This window comes from Centroberyx gerrardi, chromosome 11, assembly GCF_048128805.1.
Source record: "Centroberyx gerrardi isolate f3 chromosome 11, fCenGer3.hap1.cur.20231027, whole genome shotgun sequence".
Lineage (NCBI taxonomy): Eukaryota > Metazoa > Chordata > Actinopteri > Beryciformes > Berycidae > Centroberyx > Centroberyx gerrardi.
This window is the reverse complement of record NC_136007.1, coordinates 16,164,594-16,192,211: the sequence shown is the minus strand read 5'-3', so window position 1 is coordinate 16,192,211 and position 27,618 is coordinate 16,164,594. Positions and strand designations below refer to the sequence as shown.

At 40.8% G+C, this 27,618-nt stretch overlaps 2 protein-coding genes across 3 annotated transcripts; both read left to right on the top strand.

The window, feature by feature from the left end:
* Positions 1 to 98: 98 nt before the first annotated feature.
* On the top strand, positions 99 to 9,707 carry LOC139910719 (V-type proton ATPase catalytic subunit A). The gene is made up of 15 exons (XM_071898100.2): positions 99 to 150; positions 786 to 883; positions 1,508 to 1,636; positions 2,101 to 2,315; positions 2,415 to 2,552; positions 2,638 to 2,789; positions 3,152 to 3,314; positions 3,495 to 3,603; positions 3,827 to 3,949; positions 4,056 to 4,170; positions 4,976 to 5,039; positions 5,184 to 5,387; positions 7,228 to 7,322; positions 8,107 to 8,278; positions 8,530 to 9,707. The coding sequence occupies exons 2-15, from the start codon at positions 802 to 804 to the stop codon at positions 8,620 to 8,622; spliced, it is 1,854 nt and encodes a 617-aa protein (XP_071754201.1). The 5' UTR covers positions 99 to 150; positions 786 to 801; the 3' UTR covers positions 8,623 to 9,707.
* Positions 9,708 to 15,045: 5,338 nt separating this feature from the next.
* Positions 15,046 to 27,110, top strand: LOC139910733 (palmitoyltransferase ZDHHC23-A). 2 transcript variants are annotated; one of them, XM_071898126.2, is made up of 9 exons: positions 15,046 to 15,158; positions 15,286 to 15,891; positions 16,895 to 17,062; positions 17,788 to 18,025; positions 25,940 to 26,079; positions 26,180 to 26,259; positions 26,525 to 26,638; positions 26,752 to 26,853; positions 26,969 to 27,110. In XM_071898126.2, the coding sequence occupies exons 1-9, from the start codon at positions 15,046 to 15,048 to the stop codon at positions 26,986 to 26,988; spliced, it is 1,581 nt and encodes a 526-aa protein (XP_071754227.2). In that variant the 3' UTR covers positions 26,989 to 27,110. The 2 variants fall into 2 exon arrangements, with proteins under 2 accessions (XP_071754227.2, XP_071754228.1); XM_071898127.2 differs by lacking the exons at positions 15,046 to 15,158; positions 15,286 to 15,891; positions 16,895 to 17,062; positions 17,788 to 18,025 and adding an exon at positions 24,861 to 25,044.
* The last annotated feature ends 508 nt before the right edge of the window (positions 27,111 to 27,618 follow it).

Here is a 27,618-nt window from a genome sequence, read left to right as displayed (position 1 = left end):
GTCAGTCAGTTGAGCCACAATGGAGGAGTTTCTGCCCGTGACAGTCCTGTGCCTGGCAGGTGATTAGCTGTGAAGCTCCTCCTCATCCTGGATCAGTCTGCTCGGTCAGAGACAAGACAACAAACCTGGACCTCTGCATATCAAGACAAGGTATCATGTTTATATCAGACATATCATTTGTGATTTTATATTTCTAACAGTTTGGTATTTTTCCCCTTTTATCAACCAAATAATTTGTGAGTAACCGTGAACTTAGCATTAGGATGTGAAGGATAGCTAGCTAGCGTTAGCTTAGTCACCTGACTGACACACGCACACGCACACGCACAAATCAGCTTTGCTGCTGTGTGTAGTAACAAATGTTATTGACACACTGTCTCACAAATGAATAGCAATGTATTTGCCTTATTTAGTCGATGTTAATAGCGAGCAAGTCTCGAGAGTAAAATTACTCTCGCAGACTTGAAATGTTTAGCAGCCTCAGCAGAGTGGTTACCTTACTAGCTAGCTATTGCTCTGAGCTTGGCCATTCATTTTACCAACGTTATCCTGTGTTTGTTTTCTTTTCTGTAACAGGTTGCTTATGTATAAACGCTCCTCTCATATGTTGTGAATAAAGTAGATACCTGTACCCATAGATATTAGCAGTAACTTTGCTCTGTAGGCTGGCTAACTAAGGTTAGGTGTTTTTAAATGATGACAGTTTAATTTCGTCTTTTGAGTGTAATTCAATTTATATCAACTGTCCATCATCCCTTTCTGATCCATACCTCTGTAATTTGCAGGACCATTACTTTGAAGATGGATACCTCTAAACTTCCTAAGATCCAGGACGAGGAGCGAGAAAGCCAGTTTGGATATGTACATGGAGTCTCTGGACCAGGTCTGGTTTATAAGCGAGGATATGCCTTTCCTTACGTATAGTACATATATATACTATATATATTGTATAGGGTAGAATACGTAGTGTTTGGTATTTTTATCAGTTTTGTTACTTAATCTCACAACAAAGAGCAGTCTAACTGATGGATCATCCACTTAAAACATTTGTTCTAGTTACAGTGGTTTTTTTTATCTGAACAGATTTTAGTCTCAAATCTTTTGGATGCTCCCTGCCACTGTGTTGAGGAAGACGGTTCCACAGAGCTCAGCACTCTGCTAGGATCTGATTGAATCAATCAGCATCTTTATCAGAGTCAAACAGTGATTGCACAGAAGTTTAAATCTCTTCTCCTCCTGGGGATATTCACTCACAGGTTAACAAAGATTGAAGCGATAGAATCAGTAAGGCATTGAAGAGACAGCCTCAGACCACACCTAGAGGTTATAACATAATAAAACGCATTTATCGCAGAAATCACACATCATTTAGGTGGACACAAAAATGGCTTAAAAATGTAGATGTAAGCCTCTGCTGTATTGGCAAAGATTTTCAGAGCTTCCCTTTTTGAAAATGTAAATTTTTGTTCATTTTGTTTATTCCTTTTCAAACCTATCCCATCCACAGTGGTGACGGCCACTGCAATGGCAGGAGCAGCCATGTATGAGCTGGTTCGTGTGGGACACAGTGAGCTGGTGGGAGAAATCATTCGTCTAGAGGGAGACATGGCAACTATCCAGGTCTACGAAGAGACTTGTATCCTTTTTGCTACCGTGTTGAGTTTGAGTTTTATTAGGACCTCTTTTAGCTGAAAGGCTACTCTTCCAAGAGTCCTGAACATTAATACACAACAAGATAAAACACCAGCAACAGACAATCAAGTAAATAAAAGAAAATAATAATGATAATAAGGTACACATAAAATAGATACAGCATTAGACTACACTTCTGACAAATAAGCACAATTTAAATAAAACAAAAACAAAACAACCATGTTACCTCCTCTAAAGTTATGTATATTGGTTATATATATATATATACATACTGTGTCATAATCCAGCCTAAAATAAAATTCATATATCATGAATGTGATCTTGGACATTTCAACAATGTTTGTCCAAAGTAGAATCCAGATAATCGAGAGTATAAGCTGTGATATCAGACTTGTCTGGTGTGTTGTGATGCTGTTTGGTTTTGTTTTCCCTAACTGTGTGCCACAGCCGGTGTGTCTGTCGGTGACCCTGTTCTTCGGACAGGAAAACCCCTCTCTGTTGAGTTGGGTCCAGGAATCATGGGGTCCATCTTTGATGGAATCCAGCGTCCCCTAAAAGACATCAACGACCTCACTCAAAGTATCTACATCCCGAGAGGAGTAAACATCGGTGCCCTCAACAGAGACATCAAATGGGAATTTTCTCCTGGCCAGAGTCTTAGAGTAAGAAAAGTGCATTTAGTGTGTTGCGTGTACTTGAATGTGTACTCAATCCCTACGCTTCCAACAACTCTTACAAATGGCATGTGATCCCCTCTCCAGGTTGGCAGCCACATAACGGGTGGCGATATCTACGGCATGGTGTTTGAGAACTCCCTGATCAGGCACAAGCTGATGCTTCCGCCTCGCAACAGAGGCACTGTCACCTACGTGGCCCCGCCTGGAAACTACGACGTGTCTGTGAGTGACGCTCAAGAAAGAACTGTCCTTTTTGTTCGAGCAGAATTTCTATCGGATGGTGATTTTCTGATCTCTTGGTGTTCAGGATGTGGTGCTGGAACTAGAATTTGAAGGAGTGAAGGAGAAGTTCACCATGCTGCAGGTATGGCCGGTACGACAAGTCCGCCCGGTCACAGAGAAGCTACCGGCCAATCATCCTCTGCTTACTGGCCAGAGAGTTCTGGACGCCCTTTTCCCGTGAGTAGCCCTCTCTCCTTTTGGTCGTTTTTGCTTTTACTCTATCCTTGATGCTGATCAAGGCTGTATAGTTGCTATTCAAGTTGATATTGAGTGTTTTTTTTAAGAACGTTGACCATTTCTTGCAGTCTGCTATTTGTTAAGCTTTTGCACCTCACAGTGGTGGTTTGAGTTGAGTACCTCCAGCCACCACTCTAACTTCTTCTTTTACACCTTCTTATATACTGATTGATAATCGCTTGAACTTGTCGAGTGTGTAGAACCACATACAGTATGATGTGTGGTGAAATCTGTATGCCACAAACGATTGACAGAAATCCTTGGAATTGCCTTGGAAACTATGTGACTTCCCTGCTCTGTAGTTGTGTGCAGGGCGGCACCACTGCTATTCCAGGCGCCTTTGGGTGTGGAAAGACGGTGATCTCACAGTCCTTGTCCAAGTACTCCAACAGTGACGTCATCATCTACGTGGGCTGTGGAGAGCGTGGAAATGAAATGTCTGAAGTGTTAAGAGACTTCCCCGAGGTTCGTGAAAGAATTTAACGATTTAATGTTTCTGTCCAATGTATACTCATGGCCCTGAAAAGGAATAAACGGGTAAAGTGAATGAATGATTTGATGTATTTGTTGTTTTGATAAGAAAAAAAAATAATAATAAAGCATCAGTGTCCACTTTGTATAATGTTATACCTCTGTGCCCAACAGCTTACAATGGAAGTAGATGGCAAGATTGAGAGCATCATGAAGAGAACAGCGCTGGTTGCTAACACTTCCAACATGCCTGTGGCTGCTAGAGAGGCTTCCATCTACACAGGTACCAACCATCACATTAAAGAGAACGGACTTTTCTTTCTTTCTTTCTTTCTTTCTTTCCATGTTCCACTTAGTTTTGTTCTTTAGTTCATCATCCATTTATTTATTTGTGTATCTTTTAGCACTTCTGTCAAAGGACATTTCTGCAAAAGACAGCTCTTTCTTTCTTTGTGTGCTAACCCGGTTAAAATAAGGCTGTGAATTGAATCGAATTGCCTCTGCAGGAATCACACTGTCTGAATACTTCAGGGACATGGGGTACAATGTGAGTATGATGGCTGACTCAACCTCCCGATGGGCTGAGGCTCTGAGAGAAATCTCCGGAAGATTGGCTGAAATGCCTGCTGGTGAGTTCATTTGTCCAAGGAATTGGACTGCTTATTTGTAAAGACAATTCCAACAGTAGATAAGCTATTATGAGCCAATTACAGTTGTGCATATTATTGTCTTCAGACAGCGGCTACCCTGCCTACCTGGGTGCCCGGCTGGCCTCCTTCTATGAGCGCGCTGGACGTGTGAAGTGCCTGGGAAATCCAGAGAGAGAGGGCAGCGTCAGCATCGTAGGAGCGTGAGTTGAAGATTTTTGCACAATCAGGGAACGTCAAGAACTATGTTCATTAAGTTACATCTTCTGCTGTTACAGTTTAACATTCTTGCTCTTGTAGGTTAACATGGAATTACTGTAATAGGTGAATGTCTTAATGGAAAATTCCACCCTCAGATACTCTTTCACTGTTATATATCATTAGTATGTGATGTTCAATACATTCCAGGAGTTATTTTGTGTTTTAATTGAACTTTTTGGTGTACTCACTATCCCTCAACCTGCCTCGTCTACTGTAAGGTAGCTTGATATTGGATATTCGGTGGATATTTGCTTCTCTACCATCAATAATCTGTAACCAGTATCCAAAATCAAGCTCACTTCCCTCCAGGTTTTACGTGTAAGTGGAGAGAGCAGAAGCGATAGCTGTTGTTGGCAGTTGACAAAAAGCAGAAGTCGTGCCCCTTAAACAGAACGCAACATGTCATGTGGCTGCTTTGCATTATGGACTATTGAGGCTACTGTTGGTGGAGAAATTGGTCTCTCAGTCACTTCTATTGTGAATTTCTCCCTATATGATTGTTGAATGTCTGTGCAAAATAGTGTTTCTGAGAGACTGACACCAAAACCTGACGTTTACCGTTGTTTTAAACAGTTGAAATTTGTTCCATTGTTAATGTTTGGCCAGTTATCCACAGGAATGCGGAAAATACACCACTAAACAACAAAATGAACCCAGGAATGCAAGATGCATCGCCAATAGCTGTTTTTAACAGTGTTAAAGTGTTATATGGTGGACTTGTCCTTCAATACTGTTAACTCCTTTCAGTGTGTCACCTCCTGGTGGAGACTTCTCAGATCCTGTCACTTCAGCCACACTGGGTATCGTTCAGGTAAGTCTTAAGCAGTGGCTTTTCAGACATTTTACTAACATTTGACTTCACACACATTGTAGTTTGTTTTTCCTTGCCTGCCATTCTGAGTGTGTGTGTGTGTGTGTGTGTGTGTGTGAATATTTTTTATTTTCTCCTTTTTAGGTGTTCTGGGGATTGGACAAGAAGCTGGCTCAGAGAAAGCATTTCCCTTCAGTGAACTGGCTTATCAGCTACAGCAAGTACACGCGTGCTCTGGATGAATACTACGACAAGCATTTCCCAGAGTTTGTGCCTCTCCGTACAAAAGCCAAGGAGATTCTGCAGGAGGAGGAGGACCTGGCTGAAATCGTGCAGCTTGTTGGCAAGGTATGGCTAAATATGACTGTTAGGAGATTAAGATTTCACATGATTCTAAAATTGGTCATCGAATGGCATCAATTGTAATGATGCGTGTTATTAATCAATCCTTTGATTAATCAAAACAGACATTTAGCTTAAGTTTTAAACCTTTCACATGTACATGTGATATGAGCTGGCTGGTAGTTGAGTGCTACTGACCGGTCCAAATTTCTTAGCCCGTAATCCAAAATACAGGTCTGTTTTACTCTGTTTATGAATAATACAATTGCAAACAAACCCTGTACTGCCTCAGAAGCACTTGAAACTTGCGTTTAGTTGTCACATATTGTTACGACTGAATCACACTGCAAACATCAGATGTGCATGTTTTCAAAGAAGCGCACTGGACGCATCAAGCGCATCAGCCACCTTGATGCATCTGCTCTGAACTGGGTGTGATATCAATGACTGTTTTCATGATGTTTTAGAAAACAAGATCATTATTAAGCTATTTCGACGCAAAACTACATCATGCAAGTTTTTTTAATTCCAGGTGTTTGTGAGAATTACGTTACAGTAAGCCATAACATGGACAAGGAAAAATAATGAACAAAATCCATATATACTTTGTAATATATGACGAATTCCAGTATGGTGTAACAACATCAAACGACGACGTGTGTTTGGGCCTTCAGTCCTTGTATCAAAAGCACTGACCCATCACTAGCAGTGTTGATATCAAATTCTCCATTAGTAGTTGTGTATAAAAGCATCTGGTGACAGTTGGGTTATTTTTTATTGTGAAATTTCAGCCCTCCTCAGGTGGAAACGGTGTGCTTACAGTTTCGAAAAGGATTTGTTTTGCAACTGACTGACAACCGCCCCGGCAGGTTGAATCCAGCCCACAGGCTGTGACTTGCCCAGGTCTGAATTAGGGTGCGTTCACACCAAGGATGTTTGGAGCGGTTTAATTCAACTCTGGAGAATTTACAGCTTTAGTTTGGTTCATTTGGGCGGGTGAGAACAAGGCCAGTCGAACTTGGGTGAGCATCACATAACCGCATTGAGACCACCTGAAAATGCAAGTCTTCTTTGTCTTCCAAGTGAACTGCAGTAGGAGTGATAATGTAATCCGAACCAACTACAGGAGACAAAACCCAAAATGCATGGTTTTTGGGATATACAGAGATGGGTGTTGTCATCTGATAGCCAGCAGTTACTCTGCTTGGAACTGAGGGTATACTTGAAGTCGAGATGAGGTCAATTTCTTTTGTACCTACAAATGAAGTCCAGCTGAAGTCTCGACTAATGCTAATTTTCAGCTGTTTCTTCATGCATTCTTAACTGATAAGAACACCAGAGAAGGTAAATTACGGCAAAGAGCGCAGACAAGTCCATCATTCTTGGCTAAAGTTAAAGGGACTGGAATTGGATTTGTTTTCATTCCCTCCTGCCCCGCCCCCAAAATCTTTAACCTTGTAGGATGACAGGTTACCAAAACTCTGTCCAATAAACAAGCTACTTTTGAGTCCATGTGACTTTTGTTTAAAAGCCCTGCTTTACTTGTAATTGGGCAATGTGAACCTTCATGAATCAAATGCAAAAATGCAGCAAAGTAAACTTTTCCACTACAGTTCGGACCAAAGAAAACAAACTATAGGTGTGATCACACCCTTCGCAGTTCCAAATAGCACGTCATTTTATAGTTTTCAAATGCACATGTTTTTACAGTCTGTTGATCAGTGCATGTGTTGTATGAAATAGATGTTTCCAAAGAAAAACACCATTCTTTTTTGTCAATCACATTTTTAGTGAGAATAGTGAAAATGGACCAGCACTAATTTTCATGTTCTTGTTTTCATCATAGGCATCTCTTGCTGAGACTGACAAGATTACTTTAGAAGTCGCTAAGCTCATTAAGGATGACTTCCTGCAGCAGAATGGTTACACCTCCTATGACAGGTAAAAACAAACCTCGCCAACCACAAAACAAATTCCTTTCCATTCACACACACTACACTCCCTCTCCTATGGGATGCTGGGAACAAGGCCGACCAGTAGAGGGCCCTATCAGACTTGTCAGTTTTGGAAAATGATCTTCAGGGGTGTTTCTGTTGTTGATGCTAAAAGGGGCCACAGTAGAAATACATAAAAAATCATAAGACCTATTGAGCATAATTAATTTACTTGGGTTGATGCGGCTTTAACATCCATTATAGAATAAATGGATTAAGAGTAACAAATGACTGCAGTCAAAAATTGTGTTTGGAGAGGTGTTTTTATTCTTCTCCACCCAAATCCAAACTGTTCAAATAGTAATCTTATAGTAGCTGCTCTTTCAGAAACACTTTTCTCCACAGCAGTTGTAGATGTGAACATGGAAAAACGTTTCCATCGATTAAGTGCTTTTTTTTTTAGATGGATTCTCCTTAAAAGACAGCATGTTAGCAAAATTTCTAGACAAGCTAGGCATGAGCTAGTCATTACTGGCCAGCAGCTACACCTCTTAAAAATTCACGAGTCTCAGAATGTCAAATAATTTCCTTGATAATAGCAGAAAAGCTCATAGGATACATTAGTTAGACGAGTGAGTATAATGCAAGGCAGCAACATTGTCAGGTTGAGCCGTTGTCAAGGAGAGAGGGGGGGAAGATGAGTCTCACACTGCAAATGCTTTTACGTTTTTTTATTTAATGCCTATACACATATCATTGAGCCTGACACTCTCTTCTGCCCCAACACACAGATTCTGTCCCTTCTACAAAACCGTTGGCATCCTCTCCAACATGATTGCCTTCTATGACATGGCCCGACACGCAGTGGAGACCACGGCTCAGAGTGACAACAAAATCACCTGGGCCATGATCAAGGAGCACATGGGAGAGATCCTGTACAAGATCAGCTCCATGAAGTTCAAGGTACATGGATTGTTACTCAATACTATTTTGGGGTAGATCAATGGGTTCATCAGTTTTCTCTCGTATATTTCAATCAATCAAGATGGACAACTAACTGATTGAACAGACAGACCTCTTATCAAAACCCACTGATATCTGTGATCCTGTAGTAACGTACTATCCCCCCTCCTCCATATGAGCATAAAAATGTCTGGAAAGCTCTTTGTTCTCTCTGGATCTAATCTCCCTGTATCTTTTAATTGATTGTCTAGGACCCGGTTAAAGATGGCGAGGCCAAGATCAAAGCGGACTTTGCCCAGCTCCTGGAGGACATGCAGAACTCCTTCCGTAGCCTGGAAGACTGAGCTGCCACCTCTCAGTTCCTCTCCTAACCATCCAAACCCGAGTGCTACGGAGCCCGCCAGGTGACATGGAAAAATTATTTTTTAAATTTCCGAGATGTAGACCTCGGTGTCCTTATATGTGGCTACAGTCATGAATCCAAGGTAAACGATAAAAAATAATTAAATGTAATTGTCTTAATCTCCATGTCTACCATCAGAGAATAGCAGCAATATGAAATAATTGCAATCTCTCAATCTCTATCTCATCTCTACTATCAGAAAATAGTGGCAATATTACTCACAAAACGTTTTTTATTTTTTACCTGTATCGTGCCCATGATTTAGTAACTCATACAAACTCATACACACACTCCTGACCACGCATTAAAAAATAATGTTTCCAGTGTCACCTGTCGGACTCTGTACTGTGCAGTGCAATGTAGTGCAAATTCAGCGGCCCCTGTTTTGAATGTCTACCTAGGTCGTGTGATTTTATTCATTCCTTGTTGTTTACTTCCCCTGACACATTCCAGTATGCTCACATATTTGCATTACATTTTGTTAATTTTGACGATTCACCGGCTTCAACAAGACGGTACTGGAAATCCTCTAGGACACCTGAAAATATGGTTTCTGTTGCCTTTGTAGCAGCAACACCTTTACTCAGCCTGTTGTCTTGCCTGATCTTCTCGGTTGTAAGCCATGGTGAGCAGATTACTATCCCATTACTATGTTGCGGTTAAAATCAGTGGGCCCCAATCAGGTGCTGCACTTGCACTTAACTACTAGCTGCAACATGGAGTCCTCCCCAGTGGAGAGGGACATTCATCTCCCGCAGATGTGACAATGACCATGACAGATTATTAACAAAATGGGAACATACACATGGGTAAAGGGACAGAAGCACCATGTTATATCAGGGGGTTGAGGCATTCTTCCTCTTCTTACCTCTCAAGTGTGATAGTGATGTTGTTGACTTTGTTATTACTATATTTGTAAAAATGTGAATGAATGAGACTGTGTTAGAATTATGTTGTAACAGATGTCACACTGTTATATTTATGGCATGTTATTGTCTCCAGAAATAAATTTAAATCCAAATAAATAACTGGGAAATTCATGTTTTTCTTAAAGTGTCAAAAGTAGAAGCATGCACACAGATGATATTTTAAAAATCATTTTTTCATTATCAAATTAAAGTAATTATTTACTTTTGTCAACAATTTCTTCAGTCACTTTACCCACATACACTACATGGTCAAAAGTATGCGGACACCCCTTCTAAATGGTGGATTCGGCTATTTCAGCCACACCCATTGCTGACAGGTGTATAAAATCAAGCACACAGCCATGCAATTTCCATAGACAAACATTGGCAGTAGTACTGAAGAGCTCAGCCGCCACCGGACTAGTCTGGAGCAGTGGAAACACGTTCTGTGGAGCGATGAATCACGCTTCACCATCTGGCAGTCTGACGGATGAATCTGAGTTTGGCAGATGTCAGGAGAACGCTACCTGCCCAAATGCATAATAGTGCCAGCTGTAAAGTTTGCTGGAGGAGGAATAATGGTCTGGGCTGTTTTTCGTGGTTCAGGCCCAGGATCCAGTCAAGGGAAATCTTAACCCTACAGCATACAGTGACATTCTAGATGATTGTGTGCTTCCAACTTTGGGGCAACAGTTTGGGGAAGGCCCTTTCTGTTTCAGCATGACAATGCCCCCGTGCACAAAGTGAGGTAGATGTGGAAGAACTTGACTGCCCTGTCCTGACCTGACCTCAACCCCATCCAGCACCTTTGGGATAAACTGGAACGCGGACTGCGAGCCAGGCCTAATCGCCCAACATCAGTGCCCGGCCTCACTAATGCTCTTGTGGCTTCCAACATCTAGCGGAAAGCATTCCTAAAGAGTGGAGGCTGTTATAGCAGCAAAGGGGGGACCAACTCAATATAAATGCCCATCACTTTGGATGTTTGACGAACAGGTGTCCACATACCTTTGGCCATGTAGTGTAGATTTTCCAGGTCGGTCCAGGGGTTTGAGCCAGCGATCCTTTGTTCACATGCCAACTTCTCTAGCCTGCAAGCTACCACTGTTAAGCCCAGGATGTATCGTTTTCAATATGTCCTGCAGTCATTACTCTTATTGATGACTGCTATATACAACTGGTGTGACAGGGAAGGTCATAGGGCGTCCATTTTACATTATTTTCCAATGGTTCTTTTACCTTCAAAATAAAATTAGTGAGAGAATCTACCTTGCACTGTTCGGCAGCTCCATGAACACACACACACACACTCTCACTGAAAGACACAACTGTAGGCGGCACACACACACACACACTTTGCATTAATGCAATAGGGTTACTCTGTTAGGGAAAGGCTCATTTTGGTAATTGATCAATTTCAGTATAATCTTGTTATCTCAAGGATGATTGAGCTGATGACCGGGAATTGTCTCATAACCACATTCATCATGTGCATTGTACAAACATAAGTGTTGCGGAATGATTGAAACACAGTGTCCGAGGCCCCTCAAGGGTGCCATACAGACATGACAGCCCAAAATATTTGGTCTTAACAATGTTTTGAAGAAGTGAGTACCTTCACTGTTTGTTGGTTGCAAATTTAACATGTACTGCAGACTATCTGTGCAGTTTATATGATGTGTAATCTTCAACATATGCTGTTGTCTACTCCGCTGTCTACAACTGACTGCATTAATCCCACCAAAATAGATTAGAGCCTCTATCTCAGGTTCCGGGCTCCATCAAGACTAATGGAGGCATAACCCACAGGAGCAAGGGCAGCATCTTTCTCTGCATTGATTCAGTCCATCCATATTCTCGCACTAGCGTGGACATTAGGAGGTTTCAGTGGTCTTTGAATATCCCAGGCTCAGCTTATAATGCCCCCTCCCCTCTTCCCCCCTCTCTCTTTCATCAAACTGCAATGGCTGACATGGTGTGAGCGTGTAAAAGATTAGGGGGGGAGAGCAAGAACAGCAATTAACAATTTCACAGCAAAAAAAAATATGGGTCTCTAATGTGAAAGTGGAGCAAGGCAAGCTTCATTGCATTCAGTCCGTGGATAACAGTTGTGTCTGCCATCAAATGCAGATAATACTGTCTTTGCATCATTTGATCTTGATTGTCGCGTGGTTATTCTTGAAGCAAACCCATAATTTGTTGGACTTGGAGGATGATTTGACCACTTCAAAGAAAATAGAATTATAAAGCGCTCCTTTGATGTGTTTGAATTTAGTAAATGTGACTGCAAGTTATCTTAATTCTAATATTTGTCGAATTTCTCTTTCTGACCCCATCAGCCACTGGAGGACTCAATTGTGCTCTCCACGAATCAGTCTGGAGCAGATACTGGTCCACTTCATGAGCTTCATGGTGTTTCCTATCTGCTCATTCTTGTAGAAGCCAGTGCGTGTTTCCAATTCATTGAGTTCTCAATTCTGAGCATCAAATCAAAACAACCTGTTACTTCAATTGCTCTAACCACATGGCAACTGCCACCACACTGTATATTACCACCATCTTACAGCTATATTCTATGTTTAGGTTTCCTGAGTTGCAGTGTCACAGTTCAGTGGCTCTTAGGTGGGTTAGGGGTGGAGCAGTTCATTAGCCTTCCTGCAAACAGAGCACAACTGTTGGACTGTGTTCAGCTGCCTTCAGCTGGTGGCACTGCAAGACTCCTGCAAACTGAAATACTTACAGAGTTATTTCTGATCACTGTTCATAAATTCCATATTGTTACTAACTAGCCATCTACAAGAGAAGCTTGTGTTGTTTTTAAATTATATTCCATGACATAGTGAATAGGGAAGCAGGGTTCAAGCCCTGTGTTGGCAACCAAGCGCCCGGCTGAAGTGTCCTTGGACAAGACACTGAAACCAGCTCCAGTAGTGCTGAGCCTGACCTTTGACCTCCCTGGAACGGGGCAAACAAAAAGCGAATTTCCCTACCGGGATCAATTAAGTATCACAATTTCATTGTTGCTATACAATGTTGTCAATAATGTCATACACATAGTGTCATGTATAAAAACACTGGCTCATATCAGGAGCAGCACTGGAGCCTCGGGGTCCTGCCTCCCATCACACACACTCCACCAGAGTCTTGTATGTGTGAGCAGCAAGGTCAGGTTGCCTGTGGAAGGAAATCTGATCCCGAAGGGTGGGGCTGCCCTGTGGATCACCGCTCACTCTCTCATCTCATAAGTGCCTGTCATGTTTCTCATATCTACTCTCATTCTGCTCAGTGTGGATTATCAGGACTACTGTTGGACTTCTGAACACCTCAACATAGTCCCTCAGCTGCAGAGAGGGACATGACAGCCCGCTGGCACCGTAGCTTCCTCAACCAATTGAGGCAGCACCTACATTTACCAAGCATGCCAGCACTGAAACCTAAAATGGTAACCGATAGAGGCTATAAAGCAAAAGTAGGCTAAGTGTGTTAGAGGAATGACTTCTGAACTATTTAATGAAACACGAGGAAGATGGTGGTCTTTGGGAAGTGAGCTAGCAGGTGCAACACAATGTCTAGCCGGTGCAAACCACTTGTCAAGAGGAATCCGAGTTATGTGCCCTTCAGAAGAATCTCTTTTCTGTTGGGACACTTCCAGCGTGGGAACCCATGAAATGACAACCATCTCTCTGCTCTGATACGGTGTCGCTGCAGCACCGCCGGGGCAGCAGCATGCCAATTTCCTTTTTCAACACAAATGACTGATGATTAAATAGGTTGTCGCTTTTGCTTTTTGCCTCAATCAATCAAAAAGAGGAGGTCGGTGACAAGGAGAGGATCACAACTTTTGACTGGAAAGTAAAGATCTGACTTTTATAACCCCTTATTGGATCTTTGCAAGATTGAAGCCCACATTTATTGATGAATTTGCGTTCTCGGTTTGGAAACAAAAGGTAAGTTAACAAAGAACATGTGAAGATGGATTTGCCTATAAAAATACTTTTGCTATGTGCATAAAGCATTATGTCAGTCTAATTATCTTTATTAGATACTACAACGTGATATAAAGTCATACTAAGGAGCTCCATTAGGAATTAGGATTAGGATATGACAAATTTATGAGAAAACCTAATCCAATTAATTCTACATGGTTAAAAAAGTGACTGTTTTTTTTTTTGTTTTTTTTTTGTCTTTTTTTGCTGAATTTTGTGTTCTTTTAATTCCACTGTAGATCAGAGATATACACTGGAGGACAAAACTATAAACCCAACTAAAATAAAAACAAACACACTGACAATAACTCAAGTACATACTATCATTGCAAATTCCTATGGCTGTGGAGGATCTGGGTTTGTTGGCCCAGATAGTTTGTCCCTGTGGACTTAGTGGCCTTGTTTCAACAAATTACATTAGTAGCTCTTGGGGATATAACAGGATTGAGAAACCTCTAATTATGAAAATTATTTTTGATCGGTTTAAAACAAACAAAATCTTATAGCTAGTCACTCAGCCCTTTTATTGTAGAAATAGGAAAGTGTTACAGAGTAATTACAGTAGAGCCATCTACTTGTATGGTATTGTATTGTAATTAGTTGTGTAACTGTTATTCCTTGGCTTTACAATTCTCATGTACAGTGCTTTGTGAACTTTGCTTTCAGAAAAGGGTTATAGAAAAAGTATATTACAAGTAGTGGTAGTATTGTTGTTGTTGTTGTTGTTGTTTTCTATTTGTGTGTGCACAGAGATATTTATATGTGTTGGCAATTTGTACAGTATCCATGCCATGAGTTTATGTTGGACTGGCCATCATGGTTGTACATGTTAAGCCTACTGTAATGGTGATCCTCTGTAAAACAAAATCCATGTTCTTCCTATGCTCTTTTACAACTTCACACCTAATTGAACTGTAGGTCCTGGGATTCACAGTTTGTGCTGTTTGGCATCTTTGCTTCTCAGTCATGGAGAGATGAAGGGGGGAGCGGCGGGGGTTGGTCAGTCAGGGTCAGGGGGGCAGGAGGGCAGGAGGGCCGCCTACACTTGTCCCTCAGTGAGTGCATGTTTAGACACTAATTGCAGGAAATTGCCTGAGCACGGGCAAAAACATTTTAACATATTAATCAATAAAACCTTTTTGTACGGAGGATTGTTATTGATCGCGCTACAGTCTTTATTTTTATGTAGGAATTCTGTTATTTTGTTACTTTTTGTTTTCACTCCTTAAATTATTACCAAGCCTAAAGATGTATGATTGTGATTCTCCAACAAAGCTTTCAGTGCATGTGTCAAAATTAAACAGTGATGCAGTGAGTTACTTTTTTTTAAACAATTTACACTAATGATCTGTAATTCTGTAAGGTACAGCTACATAGTGCAAGGTTTTAATACAATGTTGTTGTTTTTTATTGAATTGACAGCTTGTTTGCACAGAAACTTCACAGAAAATTCCTCTTTAGCAAGCCATCATGAAATGGGAGAGGTTGAAGCCTCCAGAGCCGGAGGATCCCATGTGCTGCTGTGAGTGTGATGTCTACCAGTATGGATGCTGCTGTGAAGATCTGGATGAAGCCTGTAACAGGTAAGAAGGGGTTGAGGGGGAAAAGGATCATAAACCATAATAATAATAAACCCCATTCAGAATTAGAATCTTAGTTATTATCCTCGCTGCCTCCTCTCCACTCACTCTGACTTTGTGTCTTCTCTAGGTGGCTGAAAGGCAAACCTGATCAAAGTGGGTGTCAGTGGCCTCTGCTCATGGCCATGATCGACAAGCTGGAGATCTCTATGATCCCGGCGCTGGTGCTGCTGCCTGTCCTGCTGCGAGTGGCAGCGCTGCACGTCCTGCTGGGCGTCGCCATCCTGACCGCTCTGCCCGGCCTGGTGCTGTGGTACTACTACGCCACGCATCGAAGGAAGAGACGCACCCTCTTCTTCCTCACCCTCTCGCTCTACTCTCTGGCCTACATGTACTATCTCTTCATCGCAGAGATCTTACCCCGTGGGGATGTAAGTCAGCTGCAGGTGTCCGCTGTGACCACTGGGATGATCCTCACTATTGTGTCTCTTGTTCACACCAAGAGGGGCCCAGGCTTTGTGAGGACTTCCCCGGCCGATTCACACAGTCAGAGCCAAGAGCCGGACAAAGTCTCTCCTCACCTTAATGGATCTAGCCGTTCAGTGGAGCCGCGGACAGAGGCTCTGGCTGCAAAAGGGAGCAGGTGTGCTGTGTGCAAAACGATGCGTCCCCCGCGGGCAGGACATTGTCGAATCTGCGGATCCTGTGTCCAGCGTCTGGACCACCACTGTATCTGGTGGGTCAGATTAAATACTTGTATCCATCTGCGGTGCAGGCAGGGGCAATGAGTCAGTAATTGTCATTCAGTTATACTTTTGCTGCAGCAGAAAAATAATGTAATTCAAAAAGAAATAGATAACTGCATTATAATTTCACAGCAACAAAAATAGCTTCAACATAGATTCTACATTCCACTCCTTGTTTCCTTCCATAATAGGGAAACTGGGGAAATGTCAAACTTACCATTACACCATTATACACTCAGCAGCCAGTTTATTAGCTACTTTATTAAGTGCACACATCTAATAACAGATCAAAGCCCCCTTAAGCTCTGTAATAGAATTTGTCTGGGCCTGGATTCTGCAAAGTCACACATGGTCACAAGGTCACGCAGAGAAAACCTCACAAATACAAACCAGGCTGCAGAGACACACAGGTTCAACTTTTAAAAGGTTGAAGTGACTTCAAACCAGGACAGTCGGTTAATTATGTCATCTAGATACATCGACAGAGGCACCCTCATCTAGCAAATAAAGCATATAAAGTGAAGCTAAAAGCATAGGTAGAATAGAACAGGTCTTTATCACTCCCACCACCCCACCTCACACCGCGCACCACTCTTTGCATCCCACCGTCTGGTGATGGGATGCAGACTTTTAGAAGTAATTGCTATATAATTTTTGACTAGACAGGGAAATTGACTTCTTTAATAACATAATAATTTTGGCATCCTGAGTTGGGGAGGCCACATACAAAAAGAGCTGTAGTTCTTTGAACGGTTCATTCAATATGGTTGAAAATATCCTCAAATTAAAACAATCTACATTTAAACCTTGTCATTGTATCATTTCACAAAGAGAAGAAGAGTATGGAGCCAAAATATCAAACAGTGTGTCGCTGTCCAAACACTGGTGGATTATTTTGGGTCTGAGTCTGAATGTCTTGTGTGTGTGTGTGTGTGTGTGTGTGTGTGTGTGTGTGTGTGTGTGTGTGTGTGTGTGTGTGGTGAGGTGCTGCAGGATAAACAGCTGTGTCGGACAGGCCAACCACCGCAGCTTCCTGCTGACCCTCTCGGTGTTCCTGCTGACGTCCCTGTATGGGATCAGTCTGGTGCTGCGCAGCCTCTGTCCCCGACAGTACCTGATGACCGCTCTGCTCTACTGTCCCGGGGTCTACAGTCACTATAGGTACTTTACTCTCACACACACTTTCTCTGCTACAGGGCCACAAGGTTGTACTACATTGTAAAAGTTGTTAAAATTATAAATATCAAAATAAATATTGGTCATAAAATCTGAACATTCTGGGTTGCTATTATATTATAAGTCAACCTTTTCATCATTACCCTTTTTTTTACAGTGAACATTAGTGTAATAAACATATTGGAAAAAACACAATCAATAGCATTAGCAACAAGGCCATGTCAATCTTGTAGCAGATAAATACTGAGAACTCGACATTGGCTGTTTACTACACAAGTCCACTTTCCCTCTCTGCCAACTCCAAATCTGATTACTTTTTAGTTATTATAATACAGTTGTGGTGTTATTATTCACTCATGCATTCTGTCATTGTTACTGTGAAATCAGACCTGTATGGCACTGTATGCTTGATAGAGACTTTACTATTTACAAGGTAAAATTCACTAAATTTTACAAGTTGATATTGTAGAGCTGTACAATACAGCTACAATAATTTTCCACTTCTTATTGTTGTTATTGTTTAGCCAGTGCCAAAAATGCATTTTAATTTATCTGTAATTGCCAACAGAGTGATTGCTATTGATGTAAAATGCTATTTGTTCGCAGTTGTTTGCACAAAGAAATAACAATTTCAAAGACCGATCCACTTCAATGAAGGAAACTACTATCTCTAAACTATAACCATCCTTATTATTCTACTATGTTTACAGCACAGCACTTTGCTTCACCTGTGCCTGGTACAGCAGTATTGTCACGGGTGGATTGCTACACCTGCTGGTGTTACAAGTTCTCAATATCAGCTACAACGTGACAGAGCGGGAGGCGCAACTCGCTCTGAGGAACAAAACGGGCCAGAGCCGACTGTACGGACTCGTCATCGACACTGGAGAGTATTCACGTGGTTTCTACCAGAACTGGGTTGAGTTCCTCACCATGGCAGACGCCTCGGTCAGTCCTCGCTCCAGCCTCACTGACCTGGTCTAGTCTAGACTCAACACCCTTATATCCAACACACTGATGGGGCGCAGGTACCAATTAAATCCCCACACTTGAAGAATTTAGAGCAGCTCCCCTCTCTTTTTCCAGTAATGTGACAATGAAATGGATTAATCATCACACAGAAGACATCTATGCATCAACATCACCTGCTTGGAGGCAGCAGGGAGACCTTTAAAAACGAAGCACCCAAGCTCAAGCCCTGCTGAAGTGTCCTGGAGCAAGGCACTGAATCCTCACCAGCTGCAGGGCTCCTGTTCTGTAGCTGACTCTGACCTCTGACCTCTGACCTCTCTGTGGAGGAGGGGAAGTGGAAAGAGAATTTCCCTGTGGGGATCAATGAAGTTTCTCATTATTATTTTAATTTATATTCTAACAATAGAGTGTGAACGTAGCACATTTAAAGAAGTCACATTTCATGTATTTCTAAACAAAAATGATTCAGCACAACTCAGATCAGTAGTTATCACAGAACCTTTGGCTGCATTTGATTATTTACAATAAAAGCTACAATGTAAATGTGGAAATCTAGTGTATCTGATGATTTTTATTATTGTTTATTATTGTTATTCCAGACTCTTGTCATTTATAGCGTATGCCACTTGTAATTCTGTCAAATAAATTGCAGGGGAATGTCAAGGTGCTAACAGTATTGACTGCATAAAGATTACACACTGATACACCTTTGTGTTGAATTTTGTATTGCATCTGTCTGTCCATAGAAATAAGCTGCCGGCATCAGGCTGTGAATATAAGCTATCAGACATCGTCTCACTCTGTCATCCACCCACATGCAGATTGGTTCTGTTACAGCTGCAGTGTTGCATATTTATTATACCTGCAGCAAGTGAACATCCTTGGTCTTGGCATCATGCTGATTGGGTTATTTTCGAATTTATGTCTGTAAAAAAGATAAAAAGAAATAAATAAAAAAAGATGAGGCAACCTGAAATGAATGAAAATAAAAGAAAAATAATAGAGCTCTTGTTAGTGTCTTTTTTTTTTTTACAGAAAGTGGCAGAAAGTGCTTTTCTGGTCTCAGCAAGACTGCAACAAACCTGATATACATCACTTTCTCTTCTGCATGTGATTTGACTGACAGTACATTACAGCATTTTCACCACTTTCTATGAATCAATATTATTAATTCTGAATAGATACACACCAAAATTCATATTCAAAACACTCCCAATCGTACATACACACACTGACACAAACAAATAGAAACCTGTATGTGACCCTGTGAGTCGATGCCAGGAATACAGTAGCATCATACTTCCTGGATTGGCTTAAGTCATCTCTTACTGTTCAATCTCGCTTTTCCTGTATTTGCTTCACAGTCTGCTCTTTAATCCTCCACATTATTGATTTTTTTCAATCTAATGGTGTCTGCCTATTTCTTTCTCATGGCACCACTGGTTCTATAAGACCCACAAATCACATGTATGAAACAAACACTATATACTATTACGATTTGTATCTCTATGCTTCATTAGAATTATATATGCTCTTCCTATGTGCAGTATTTATTTAATTATATCAAGATCAAGGCCATCAACCACTCCACCACTTTAATGTTCAATATTTAATGTATGTTTAACAAAGTAAAACTCCTCTATCTTCTCTTAAGATAATAAACTAAACATAACGGGTGTGTGCACTCTCCATTAATGTCCGGACTCCATTGTCTCGTCCCATGCATTTCCCTTTACTTCCCATTATCAATTCTCATTATGCACATCATGGGTGGATTAAAGCTATCAATCAATGTATTTAAATCAATAAACCTCCTATGAGTAAATCACTCTTTAGTATATCAGCTTCAAGGTTATGCAGCTTCTGCACTCTCTCTTGTATTTTTTCTTTTTTCATGCAGGCTGGATAGCGAATGATATTTTGTCATCAGACTGTCAATTCTCAGGTGAAGGAAGAATAAGATTCTTGTACAAACATTGCCCTTCCAGCTAGTCAAGTACTTCAATCTATCTAGGATGACTGCTGTGACAATTATTCGCTTGCCTCTACTAGATGTACATGTGTTTTATTTCATTATTGAATCTAATTTTGAGCAGCTGTAATAGCTTACTCTGTTTGTCAAGTCCAGTAAGAGTTTTAACTATCAGTACAGCCTGTCCAGGCTGATGTGACAAATGGATTCATTTCTGAATAAAGCGCTGCTATTTCCTATTCTAATTTTAAAATGAATTTCCATATGAATGTAATACTTATTTTCAGTTTTGCAATATCCCCTTGGCCCACTTGATCTCATGACAGTCTTTGAAGAGTAACTCCATGAACGGTGACTCTGCTGACACATGTTGGCCGCCTGCCTTCTCAATGTTCAAACACTAAATCACTGCTCTTGTCAGTCCAAGCAGTCACAAGTTTTCATTTCCCAGAAATACAATTTGAACCTGGGCAGCACAAGGCCTTCCTCATTTTTGGCAGGTGGAGAGATTTGAATTCTCACTTGCCATGGCTTATAAAATAGAGGGTCAGGCAGTCAAAAATAGTTCATACAGACACAAAACATTTATAGGGTATAATATGGGGAGGACGTTCATCTGAACAGTTTTCACTCTTCCCAGATGTGCAGTGCCAACAGTAAAGATAATTTCTGATTTTGAGTAATGATAGATAGATAGTTAGATAGATAGATAGATAGATAGATAGATAGATAGATAGATAGATAGATAGATAGATAGATAGGTAGGTAGGTAGATACTCTATTGTCCATTTCTGGAAATGTGCCTTTGGCTTTACCATAGTTGAGATAAAAAACAATTTCAATAGACATATAGAACAAGTACAAATAGTACCAGACATAAAAGACAGCACAGAGCTACAGGTACAGTGGCCACTACAGTAAAATAAGTACAACAGCTGAAAGGTATAGTTAAGAATTTATCAGGTTAATGGCCTGTGGACTAAAAGACCTTGTGAATGATGTTTTCAGAGGCTCTGGGCACTCTGTATTGCTTCCCAGAGGGAAGCTTGTCAAATTCAATAAAAAGGGCATGTGAGGGAACACCTAAGATTTGGTGAGTCTTCTCCCTTTGCCCCTTAAACAGCCCCATGCATGTAGACCTGGGCCAGTCGCTGTGTCTGACAGAAGGTTAATCAGTCTGTCAGCTCTGATCTGATCAGGAGGCTCTTCTGTAAGCCTGACCTCATGTGGCAGCTTCTGAGAGAGCAGGTCTTCTCTTCACACAGACTCACTGTTCTGTCTCTATTTTCTAACCCTACTGAAATAGATTTTTCTTTCACTCATGCAGTGCACCTCCATTTTCTAATCCCCTTAGGTAATAACCCTGAACATGCCATAATTGTCTCAAAATTACCCTCTTTCTTCTTTTCTCATTACAGTTTCCCATGTGAATAGGCAATCCAGAGCCAAATATCTTTACCATGTTTGATTATTTTAATTATTCTCATTAGATTTGTTACTTTTTCCATAAATGGTTTAAAATAATTGATGTTTTAATGTAAGATATATAGGATGGCTTGTGGTTGAGTAGTTCTCAGCCCATCTATCTATCTATCTATCTATCTATCTATCTATCTATCTATCTATCTATCTATCTACCTATCTTAGACTCTTGCAGCCTAGACTGAGCTTTTTCTTTAACGTCCCCCTTTAATGCTGGAATACTGTTACACTAAGCATTAGATCTACTAAATATGCTAATGCTTTTGATAATGTCTAACTAACACCTTTAATTCTCTGCATTCTGCATTATTTATGCCCTAATCCTCCTATGTGACCTCTATTTCTATTATTTTATCACTGCTATTTTTTTCTCTCTTGCCCTCTATGTACTGTGTGTACTATATTACTGTATGTACTGTGTGTACTATATTACTGTACTGTATGTGTGTACTATATTACTGTACTGTATGTGTGTGCATGCCTGCCTTGGAGCTCCCTGCTATGCCTTTGGCAGGACAGATGTCTCAGCATTGGAGATAGCCTGATTTCTTTTGGCAGTGGGCTCTCACCAACGTATTCATTCAGTCTTCAATCTTTTCTCTGTGATGATGTTTTTCCCGAATTTCCCCTAGGGGATAAACAAAGTGCGATCTTATCTTAACTTAATAGTCAAAGCATTTTTAGTGGGAAGTTTTAGGTGTTTATAAAAGTTCAAAAGGCAAATAAAGTAGGTCAATTCACACATTGTATAATTAACACAAAATTAAAAAGGTTCTATTCAGTAAAGATTCAGAGTAAAGCTCATAATTTCATGAATGCTCCCAAATTTAATAACATTTAAAACGTTAACATTTCTAACACAGAACCTTTTTAATTCTGTGTTAATTATACTATTTCTACTCGTGCTCTTAAATGATAAAACTATTTTCTCATTGTAAACAATAATTAAAGAATTCTACATTTAGCTTCCCTGGTAAAGGCACAGCAACTGCTGTTAACTGTCACAATTTTGTTGTGTTTGTTGGGAAGGCTTACCATTTTTTTTTTTGTTACAATTTTTTTAAATTGTTTTTATGTGATTGTGTTTGTGATGATGCAAATATAAAATAATTTCTCCGAAGAATATAGTCTAGATTTCTCAGAAATAAGATTGACAGATGGCCTGCCTGTTTAAACTGGTGTGGTATGTAGGTTGGAGGAGTGTCTGTCTGCAGCATGTATCTACCTGCACCTGACTCCACTGATCTATTTCCAACTCTCTACACTATACTTCACCTCTTTCTTATCACTCCTGTATTCAAACTTGACGCCGTGCAGCAGGAACAGCTGCCTCCAGCAAGTCTAGGTGAAGAATACTAATGAGAACAGAATTACAGACAAATCTAGCCATTCTGAAAAGGTTGTTCACATTACACTTCAGACCCATCACTTTGTACACAGAACAATCTTGCTGTATTCATTTGTAAATGTAGTGGAGTGTCTATTATCAAGTTGCAGATTGTTGGATCCCTGTTGAATTTTGTGGTGTCACTTCCTGATGCCAGTCTCTCCCATTCTGTTCCTTACAGCATCAAAAACAATTTTATGAAGCCACACTGCTTGGTTAAGAGGCATAATCCATCACTGCAAAAAGAAGCAGAGTATGAACATATTAAATATTACTTTACAATTTTATTTTTGGAGTTATTTATTTCTGGTGCCACAGGCTGTAGGTGCCACAAACACCTGCCAACATCTGCCACTTTTGCTAGTTTGCATTCACATTCCCAGTAGAGGTATGATGTGTATCAATTTGGGAATGAGGCTTCCATGGAGTTTGGTTCCAGTAGACAGGATATGGTTTCACCACTTGCTCTCTCCGTCTCAATCAAAGTCTCGAAAGGAGGCTGGTATACCTGGAAGGAGCAGGGGGCCCTGCAACTGAAAGTTGTGTCCCACAGATGATAACACAGCAGTGATAGATGCATAAAGGCCAAGGGAAGACTGAGTATGAGCTGCTACTGACATGGAGACAGGTGGGCAGGGAGGAGAATGACAGGGCTTTAGGGAAGAGGGAACATCCAACCTGAAGGACAAATACAGAGACAAGTCTTGGGCTTTCTGTCCTTCCTTGGACAGTTGAATCTGATGGCAAGAGCGGGATGCTTCAACCTGCTCATAGACAGGGTGGACCAGGACTGGGGGGGGGGGGGGGCATCGAAGGTGACTGTAGCTCAAATATTTTGTAGATTATTCATGAAGGATGGTGAATAGAAGTTGTCTAAGTTTTTTTTTCAGTTTCAAAAGTCAGCGAAAGGGGCTTGTGAAGTGTGTAGCGCTTTGTGTAACAGCAAATAAACTGGAAAGAGAATGGGGTTGACTGCATACAGCGCTATCCTCCTCCAGAACCTCAGTTAATGTCAGTATTAGAGTTAAGTTAAACAGGAAAGAGGACAGAGAAGCATTACAGATTCTAATGCAGGGTACAATACACTGACAGCGGCCCAGGGAAGCGTTCAAGTTCACTCTCCAACTCTCACAAATGTGTTACGCTGTTTTTAATTTCAATTAATGCGTATCAACAATGCAGCTTTAGAGTACCATTTAACATAGATGTGATGTTGGTGAGGAAATGAATGTTCTGTAAAAAAAAAAAAAAACACATCATCGAGCACACACTCTCTCAAGCGTCCAAGCACGACACACACAGATGCACACACACACAAATGCACAAAGGGCATATGTGTTACAGTGGTGTCTCTGTTTACTATTGTAACTGCTGACAGGAGGATTTGATTCTCTGGTCTCTGCCCACGGAAAGGACTGGAGGGCAGCCGCTGCTTTGTTTATCACTTTTTGTTTGTTGTTATTCTTTTTTTTTTTTCCAGTTTTGGGCTGATGTTCACAAGTACTTCAAAGCCGCAAATTATAAATGCATTACCAAATACTGTGCATAAATTATAAAAACATACTGAACAAACTGACTGACAGTATATTAACTCTGCTCATATCTTAGCAGATTATGTTGGTTCTTTGCTTTGTTTCTCCTAATTGCTTTGACTTATAATTAAAAATAATAATAAAAATAATTTTTGTGGCTGTTCTCTCTTACAGTATGTTAGTTTAAAACAGACAGCGTACATTTCTTTCTTTCTTGTATTTGGGATACAAGTTCAGCTGTTTGCTGTGGTAGGTGTGGTAGGTGTGGCTCTTCTCATGTTTGAACCCATCCTAGCTCCAGGGTTTGTGTGTGTGTGTGTGTGTGTGTGTGTGTGTGTGTGTGTGTGTGTGTGTGTGTGTGTGTGTGTGTGTGTGTTGGGAGGGAAAAGGTTACAATAGGAGTTTATGCAACCTCACTCTCCACTATATAAAGGGATGTCAGGCAGAAATTAGATAACAGACCTCCAGATCTTCACCCACGCTTCACCTCCATCACCGTTTCTGAGACTGATCCTGCTCCTCAGTAGCTATGACTCTATTGCTGAGACTGCTGGGAGCAGCACTCTGCTCCTTGATGGTCTCTTCTGAGGTCGTACCCCAACAAGACTTCAATTTACAGGGGGTAAGTGAGATGATCACCTGAACTAATATCAAATTTTATTTTATTTTATTTATTTAACCTTTATTTAACCAGGCAAGTCATTAAGAACACATTGTTATTTACAATGGCGACCTGGCAAAACTGTGTTATTTCTGTATAGCTATTTGGTCTAAAAAAAAAAACAACAGAGGATTTTTCAGGCTATTTCAAGATGAACATGTTTAATAGCATGCCTTTACAGTAGTCCAATAATTTGTCAAAGTAGGTTATTTCATGGCATATGTAAAATTTGCTAAAAATAATATAACTATATGAAATGTGCTCAGTTCAATACCCAGAAGTTGTAAACGTGCTTACTTACTACTACTATTAAATCTGCTTTGGCCATATTTCTGCATCGGGAAAAGACATTTGTTCTATTTTGTTTTAGTAATTATCACTTGAAACAAAGTTGTCATGAGAAAAAAACAACATAGGCATCACTCAACTCATCCCGTGCCTTCCATCGCATGCTCTCTCTGACACTAAATATAAAACTCAGCATTTTCTTGTTCAGTAAATCATATGGAGGAACACACTTAAAAATGCATATTAATTGGAATTTAATACGTAAAAAGTGTCCCAGTGGAGGATTCTAATTATAATATGGGTGGTCTAAATAGGGTCTAATATATTGTTACAATGTTAATCATTAATGATGCTTTCAGCTCAGGTCTGTAGTCTTGCCCCAGTAGCTATGTTCCACATTTTATGCGTGCAAATTTGCAGCTGGTGTTTCAAGCAGATTCCTCGATTTTAAGTAGATCCAGGCTATTGTGTTTTTGTCACATTTCTTCTAGTTTTGCCTCCTAGATATTAACAGCAGTAAAAGAGTTCACTGTGTGATTAAACCACTTGGGTTTGTGCATGTCCACAGGTGACAGGGAAGTGGTACCTGATCGGATTTGCCACTAATGCCCAGTGGTTTGTGAACCACAGAGCCAGCATGAAGATGGGCACAGCCATGCTCACACCAACTGCTGATGGGGACCTGGACATGTCATATGCTAGTCTCAAGTGAGTGTGAGAGGAGAGAGCTGCTGCTGCTGCTGCTAGAGATGAATGGAAACAAATGGAGATGGTCACTCATCATGTTCACTGTTTTCTCTCTTTCCAGCACTGAGGGCTCCTGCTGGAGAATGAACCACCTGGCCAAGAAGACAGACATGCCTGGGAAGTTCACTTTCAAGAGCGAGCGTGAGTGTACACTGCACACACACACACACACACACACACACACACACACACCCTTATACTTCTATCCTCAGGAGGACATTCATTCCCTATCCACTCACCCTAATTTTAACCCTCACCACTACATACCTAACCTGAACCCTTACCCTAACCTTAATTCTAGCCTTAACCCTAAAACCAAGTCCTAACCCTAAAATAGCCCCTGGAAGAAGTGAGTACAGGCCAAAATGTTCTCCTTAATTCTTCATGTTGCCCTCCTCCCTGTCAGGCTGGAGTAACGACAACGACATGCGTGTGGTTGATGTGAAGTATGACGAGTACGCTCTGATCCACACCATCAAGACCAAGGGGAGCGTTTCCACCGTGCTCAACAAACTATACGGTATAGTTATTACCCACGTCTCTACACACTGTCCAATGAATCTGATTCCTGTCACTAATGCAGTTATACCCAACATACGGTAATACTGAACAGTGTAACATGTGGTTTCACAGGCCGTGGGTCAGAGCTCCGCCCCGAACTGCTGGAGAAGTTCAGGCAGTTTTCCTTGGACACTGGCATTCTGCCTGAAAATATTGCTATCCTTCCCAAAAATGGTACGTTTTTTTTTTTTTTGGTAGAGCCTTTATGTAAGGTAACCCATCATTAAGATTTGCAATGGTGTTATACTCTGAATGTCTTACTGTTTCTTAATCTTTGTGTCTTCTCTAGATGAGTGCCCTGCTGCCTAATTTGCTGCCCCTGGTCTTCAATCGTCAACCATTTTGTCTTTGAATGTTTGTTGTGATCGGGGTAAATCTACCATGGTCACTTCTATGAAATGAGACAGTAAAATACTGTTTAGTGCCTTCCAGTTGTGTCATTCACTCTGTTCTTTCAAATGGGCCATTTAGAGTTGTGCAACGAATCCCTCCTGATGCTACGAAACATAAAGTAGCTTCAGTGAAACACAGTGATATACAGACTGCTCTGCTTGCATATGCCTGCACTTTTCCCAGGAACACTAGCTGAGTACCATCATCCATAAGATGAGCAAATAAAAGACACGCATCTAAAATACTTTGCTTTTATTACCTTTTTTTAACAAATACGTTGAAGTACATCCATAACAACACAGTTCAGATTTCCTTTTTATCAAGTGTTTACATCTACACACTTTTTACAGATTTGTGTACAAAACAATAATTTACGTCCCATAGAAGTCTAGTTACACTTAACTATACAACAACTTGTAAATGACGAAATAAATATAAAAACAGAAATAATCACAGGTGAAATAAAAGTAAAAGCCATAGTACAAATACACCACCAGCACCAGTCTTCTGAAGTTGCATCTAAAGAGACTAATACATTTCCCTTTC